The 7,064-nt window shown below is 31.4% G+C and overlaps 1 protein-coding gene across 1 annotated transcript in view; it reads right to left on the minus strand.

The window, feature by feature from the left end:
- Window positions 1-4,092: 4,092 nt before the first annotated feature.
- The window catches only part of LOC129217010 (U4/U6.U5 tri-snRNP-associated protein 2-like), a gene marked incomplete in the record, with an annotated part of 19,427 nt that continues 16,455 nt past the window's right edge, over window positions 4,093-7,064 (minus strand). The window contains 3 exon segments of the mRNA XM_054851237.1: window positions 4,093-4,368; window positions 5,514-5,600; window positions 6,547-6,688. Of these exon segments, the coding sequence (XP_054707212.1) occupies window positions 4,321-4,368; window positions 5,514-5,600; window positions 6,547-6,688 (277 nt within the window).

Below are 7,064 nucleotides of genomic sequence, written 5' to 3' on the forward strand. Positions count from 1 at the left end.
GGTTTTAAAGCTACAATTTTTAAAAATTGCGAGGGGTCATTCCTTGACCCAGTTCCTTTCCTAAATGTAATCAAAGACGGTCTTAAATCAAGTTTTTAATATTTCATTGAAAACTTTTCCGAGGGTGAGCCCCAGATACTGATTTTCCTCCCATAACACCAAAAGTCATTTAAAATTGCATCTTCTGTAACTATAATTTATAAAATTTCCGGGGAGAACCCTCGACCCCCTTCCCCCTCTTTTTTGTACGATTATATTATATTAACAACGTGTTCTTGTCTTCGTAACGGAAAATATATTTTTTAAAGTTTTTAATTATTCATTCACAAAAGGATAATTTGTATATTTATGGTTTTGAAATTGAGCTTTTGTGTAAAGGGCGGCAAAAGTTGTTTTTGCCGCCCCCCCCCCAAATGTCAAGATTCAGTCCATGCAGTACAAGATTTAAAAGCACCTGTCTGTGTGAACGCGCAGAACTCTAGCACTACCCGAAATATTTCATTTTGTTTCTTTTAGTACTGGAAAGGTTATGAGTTAGATTCGATTGGTGTATCTTTCTTCATTTCGATTAAAGACAAAAAAAAAAAAGAAAAATCGTAAATTCTAATACGCTAGCGAAAAATTCATTACACAATAATAATTAAAAAAAACTAATTTAAGGAGAACACGATTAAATGCATCTCGTATTATTACTGGTCTCGGCAATCGCTGTCAAAATGTTATTTTTCTGGCGGACCTTCAACCCTTGTCCCGAAGAAGAGAATCGGCATTTGCGAAGTAAATTACCAAGCTCAAGAGCGTTGAGCTACATAACAGAACATCACAAACTGTTTACGGAACTGGCGGATCAGAGGTTTGATATTGGAAATTTTCAAAATTTTTTATACTAGAATTTTTTTTTAATTTCATTGATCATTTTTAAAAAATAAGTTTTAGAAATTTACTATACGGGGTTCCTTGTGTAATGAAAATATTTTACTGATTTTTTTTTCCACTTCAGGTTCACTTTTGTATTGACATTTATAGCTATAGTAGTAAATGAAAAAAAATGGAAATATCCTCATAATATTATTCTGATTAGAGTAACTCAAATTTAATTTTGAATTTTTATTTACTACACTTATTATACACACATTTACTGCATGTAACAAAAATACAAACTTTAAACTCACACAAATGATTTCTTTAGTGTTGAAAATGATTTAGTAGCTTCATATCAAATCAGAAGATTTGTCGTACAAAACTCTTTTGTATCCAATATTAAGCTAAAAATCCATTTTTTCTAACTTCAAAGGGCGTTGTTTTTTTTTCTGTATAAAAGAATAGCAATTGTGCTTAGACTAACATAAAACAGATTTTACCACCACATTTTTCCAGGGTTTTTTCAAATTTAGTGGTAGCAAGATGTGACTTGTATAAAAGTTGAGCCCTGTCCTATTGACGAGGAGTCCTATAGCTCGAGTCCCTGCCATATTGATTCTTACAATATCTATTGATACTGTAACTTTTAATGAAAACTTGCTAATTAGTTTCACGAAGTACGATGCACACTTTGAGTTATTGCGCCAATTGGCTCTTGAAGTAATTAATCCCCTACTCGATCCCTGATCATCTAGAACAGCAGTTCCCAACCGGTGGTTCGCAAGAGGTTTTCAGAGGGTTTGCAGAAAAAATATTGTAATGGCGGAGTTTTAACATTAACATGCCTGTTTCTGATGAAGTCTGATATTCAAGCAGTTTCAAGCAAATTTTGCTCCTGTTTTATTCCTTTGTTTCTCGCAGATTCGATGCTCTTAGCATGAAAACATTTGCATACTTGCTGACATATTTTGCATTTGAAGAATTTAGTCTTTCTTTGCGAAGTGCGGGTTTTAGAGCTTTCATTGAGAAGAAAGCCCTGAAGCCGTGGGGAAAAAGCTCTACTTATGAATACAATGTCATCAGATGAAAGAATTTGAAAGCGCTCATTTCCTCAGAAGCATTTGATCGGAAAGATCGATTAAACTTGATGAAAACATTACATGGAGCATATGCGAGCATTTCAAATATTTTGATGTTTAGCTTCTTTACCATTTGAGTTCGACGAAGAGCTATAGCTCTCCTCTTGTGTTGAGTAAAACATACATAGAAGTGAGATCATGCTGTTTGTTGCTATATTTTTCACACTACATGAGACTACAATGTACTTCAAGATTCATTGTTTAAAATGAGGAAAAATGGCCTAGCAACCCAGAAGTACCCACAGGAAGTATGAAAAATTGATTACATTAGAAAAGTTTTGTGGGTGAAAATTTGGCAGTGTGAGGTTTACGCAGTTAAAAAAAAAAAAAAAAAAAAATCAATGAAATTTAACCATGTAACTTAATTTGTGCTACATGAAAAAAGGAATTGATGAAATTTGTGTACAAAATTTCTTTTCTAGTAAGTGAGCTTAGAAATATTTGTTCACTTAAAAATTACCTTTTGTGTAAAAATTAAGAGTAAATGCATACATTGAAAAATAGACGCTTCAATTATTTTTTAATATACGCATCTTACTTCTCACTTATTGCATAATTACAAGGAAATTCTTCAGCAATCAAACGATTAATGCACGCAGTATATCTTTACCAAACAGCTAGGCTTGCAGTCCTTATTAAGAAGGCTTAAACCTAGAGATCTTTCTCATTTGACTGGAAGAAAAAAGTTCATTTAGTTAATCTAAGACAGTTCCCTGAAAGGTATTTTAAAGATGATTCTTTAATTGACTTTTGATTTAGAGATAGTATGTGTCATCAATGTACCATTGTGTCAGAAAAATTTCAGCCAAACTTTTTAAGCCTCCTTGTTCCACACATATCCCATTTTCAAAATTTTTTCAAGGTTGATTGAAGCTCAACACAGAATAATCAGTGTTTAATTTTTTGGTGAATTTGTTTTGCATTCATTTTTTAGCGATCATTTTATTTCATTAATTAAGTATTAGTAATAATTTTGTACAATTTGCTGCATTGTACCATTTCTTACAAGAGTGTTTATTCCTAAATAAATCTAAATTTTTAGAAAGAGGCAACAATTTCTAACCCCTGAGTCCTTGAACAAAGGGTTGGGGGAGCCAGAGGTCAATCTTGGCTGCATAGCACAATAGTGTCAACTTTTCATATTTTTTTGGGAAAAATACATTTTTTTCATTAAAAACATTTGAGTTTATGGTGTTAAACGAGTGAGAACATAAATTTTAAAATTTGGTCCATTTGTAAAGTAAAAATTTACAACAAGGAGAAAAATCTAAAATTTTCTTATGTGGTAGAACATACTTTTCATACTAAGAATTGAAAATAAATATATACAGTCGACTCCCGTTACAATGCGATCTGCCAAAAGCTTGCCAAGTTTCAATAAAATTCAAGACTGTGGGTGCTAAGTCACATTTTTTGATTGACTTTTGCATTGTATCTAAAATAAATTTAAAAATAAAAATATTATTGAAATGATGAATAAAATAAGCAGATATAACATAGCATATAGTAAAAAACCACTCCAACACTTAAAATAATTGAAATACTTGCAGTATGCAGAAAGATTGAAATATCAAATGAGGCATGCAACTTTCGGCACAGCACGTGTTTGACGTCGTTGGCATGATTCCAAAACATACGTTTTTGGCAGATATCAAGGAGGATGAAGATTCAAGGAGAAAAAAAAAAGAATACAAAATCGGGGACCAAAAATTTTAATAAATTGTATTTTTTTTCCGATTTTGGAGAAAAAATAAGGCATGAAAGAGGCAAAAAAAGGAGGAAAGGTTTTAAAAGCCAGCAGATAAAGCCGGAATTCCGGCAAAATCCATCCCTCTATAATTACAATAGCTGCAGGATTGGCCACTCATACTGGGTAAGTTATGGCAGGATATTGTTTTTAAATTGGATTCTTTGGCCCAGGTTGACTCTGTGTGCTTGCAGTAGAGTCCCTCCTATGTAGGGGTGTTTGGAAACGAAATTGCTGAACTACTTGCTACTTTGTGACCCATGTTTCAACAAAACCCTTTTATTTTAACAAAGTTTATTCAATTAACTATAGTTAAAACATTTTCACAAAATGGTGCATCTTGAGATGTACTTTCCATGTAATTTACTTGAGACGTAATTTATTAAAATTTGATTAATATTCTTCTCAAACAATATTTAATTCAATGTAAGTGATTTCTGTATCATATGACATTTGTAGCACTAGGCTTTATTTAAAAAGTCATGAGTTATATACTAAAAATTTATTACATAAATAATATGATATTTCTTAGAAATGGAACTAAATATCAATGATATGTACAAAATGTTGAATTCAGCTGCCATTCTTTGATAGGTCTTCAGAAGTTCTTTTTTCCCAAATCTGTAAAAAAAAAAAAGAGTTTTTATTTGCGTGCTATTTTGATTAAATAAATAAAGCCTGCGATTTTTTGCATGATCTGTGTTTTTGTTACGGATTGGCGGTTAGGTTAGGTAGATACAGAGATAGAGAGGCCAAAAAATGTTCTTTTTTTTCGAATTAATACTTATATAAATAAAAAAAAATTGTTAATTACTGTCAAAGGTAGATATGCATAGATCGTATGGATATATAGCCAAATATAGAGGCCAATATAGTAGATGGACAGCAAGAAAGAGACATGCATTTAAAAAACTTCAACGGGGTGTCAATGTCCCCCCCTCCCACACACACCATGACTTTGAAAAAACAATGCTTTCACACAGTGGCGGAGCTAGACCCGACTTTCGGGGGGGGGGGGGGGTTACTTCTTATATATATATATATATATATATATATATATATATATATATTATCGCTTAGAATTTTTTCCTTTTCTTCTTTTTTTTTCTTTCTCTTCTCTCTTCTTTTTCTCTTTTTTTTTGAGACTAACTTTTCGGGGGGGGGGGGTTGTCCCCAAATCCCCCCCTTAGCTACGCCCCTGCATTCACATAAAAGTGGGAGTGCTTTTTGTTATTTTTCGACAAAATTTGCATGAAGAGTACGCCGTTTGTGTCTCCCCTCCCCTCCTTTAAAAGTATTCCAAACGACGGAACTGGAGAGAGGTCTAGAAAATATTTTATTCAAACTACTAATGATATAGATAGATATAAATTGATTGATAGGGCCACGAAATTAATTTAAGTTGCCGCTGAAGGCGGCAACATTGGCGTAAAAAGGCAAATGGTAATATTGATACACAAAGAAAAACATTAATACTGTCGCTAAATTGTCTTTGCAGCCGCTGAAGGCGGCAACCTTGGCGCAAAAAGGCGAATGGCATAAAAAGGCGGACCAGCTGGTCGCCGAAGACGGCTAGTGCATAATAAAAGGTGGCTAGTTAGTTAGCAATAATCAAAATAAATGTTATATAAGTTCTCATTGGTTAGTTCAAAACGCATGCGGAAAATCAAACTGAATTCATTTTTAATAACACAAAACACATCAAATATTGAGCACATTAAGAAGCTACAGAAAAAGTAATCATGAAAAATAAATAAGTAAATTACCTGAATATATGCTTCAGACAATGTAATCATTGGTGGAAGAATTTCTGTCACATGAAGATCCTGCATTTCATACCACTTCCCTGATCCCTTATTAAAACAAAAGAATTTTTAGAAATTAGTTGTGTGTTTCCATTATTAACAACAGGCCAATAGTATTGTTAAACATTCATCTGGTGTTTCACAAAAAGAAAAAGGGGGGAAAATACAGATGCTGCAACAAAATGTCTGTAGAAATTTCTAAGTATGAGTGTTTACTACTATGAGTGTTACTATGAGTGAATTTTAATCATAACAAATTGTTTACATTTTATTTATTTCAATATGAGTTTTTAATGTTTTCAATATCAATATTCAATTCAAAAGTGAGTTAAGTTCATGAGCTTTTTAAAAATGAAAGGGTGTTTACGATTTTTATATAAGAGGAATACTTATTTTGCACACTAAATAAAAATTCTCTGTCTCTGATTTTTTTTTAAAATCACTTTAAAAGCTGACTTTTTAGGTGTTTTGAAGAATTTCACATTAGATTCATTCACTTAATATTAAATATGCATCAAAATATTTATATATAGCACCAACTTAATTTTACATGCTACTTCAAATGAGCCAAATAATGAAAAATTGCAAATTTTTGGCAAAATTAAATTTTGTTTAAAACACTTTTCCACTTAGAAGATATTAGAATTTTCCCTGGCTCACAGAAAGATTTGTTTTTGAAGTTATATGCATAAGATGAATTGACACATGTCTTTAACAGTAATTACTGTTCTAAGTTTTTTGAGTTATTCCTCATAAATTTAATACTTCATTTAAAAACTATTTTATACTATTTAAACAATTATTAGTATTTCTGTTCCAATAATGCACAATATGGTGATTAATGCTTACATAGACATGCTGTGTTATCCAAAACTAAAAGTCCTATACACTACTATAAGTTTTGAAACATTCTGTAAAAAGAATATTTTAAGAACAAAATAAATAAAGGAATAAGAAAAATAATAAATTTCTTAAACTGATGTAAGGAACTTACTCTATGTAGAATGTGAGTACGATATGTTCCCTTCCCAGATCCTGGCTCACCGTCATGAACAATGTTAGCAATTAAATCATAAATAGCTTTTGGTTGTTTGTCACGAAGATTTGGCTGGAGTATCTCTGTGAAGTCAACATTCCTGCAGAAGCAAAATTCACCTTCAATTAGTAATAATTTATTTAATAAACTAACTTCTCTATTTAATAAAGATCAAATAAATAAATAAAAAAACAAGCGATAAATATAATCAATAGTTCTTCGAAATTTTTTCAAATGAATGAGTTTCCTTGATTCTTTAGAATTAGTAAATTAAGGTGACCAGTTGGTTCATACATATAAGCATTTGCATAATAGTTAATATAGCTCAGTGGAGAAAATTCTACAATTTAATAGAATGTCTGGACAGAAATAGTATTAAGTTTAATGCATATTATTTTTTCAATTCAAAACTAGATTTTTGATTTAAAAAAATCAAAGAAAATATTACAACCAAGAGGTGATAAATTAAAATGCTA

The sequence above is a fragment of the Uloborus diversus genome, chromosome 2 (genome assembly GCF_026930045.1).
Source record: "Uloborus diversus isolate 005 chromosome 2, Udiv.v.3.1, whole genome shotgun sequence".
NCBI classification, from domain to species: domain Eukaryota; kingdom Metazoa; phylum Arthropoda; class Arachnida; order Araneae; family Uloboridae; genus Uloborus; species Uloborus diversus.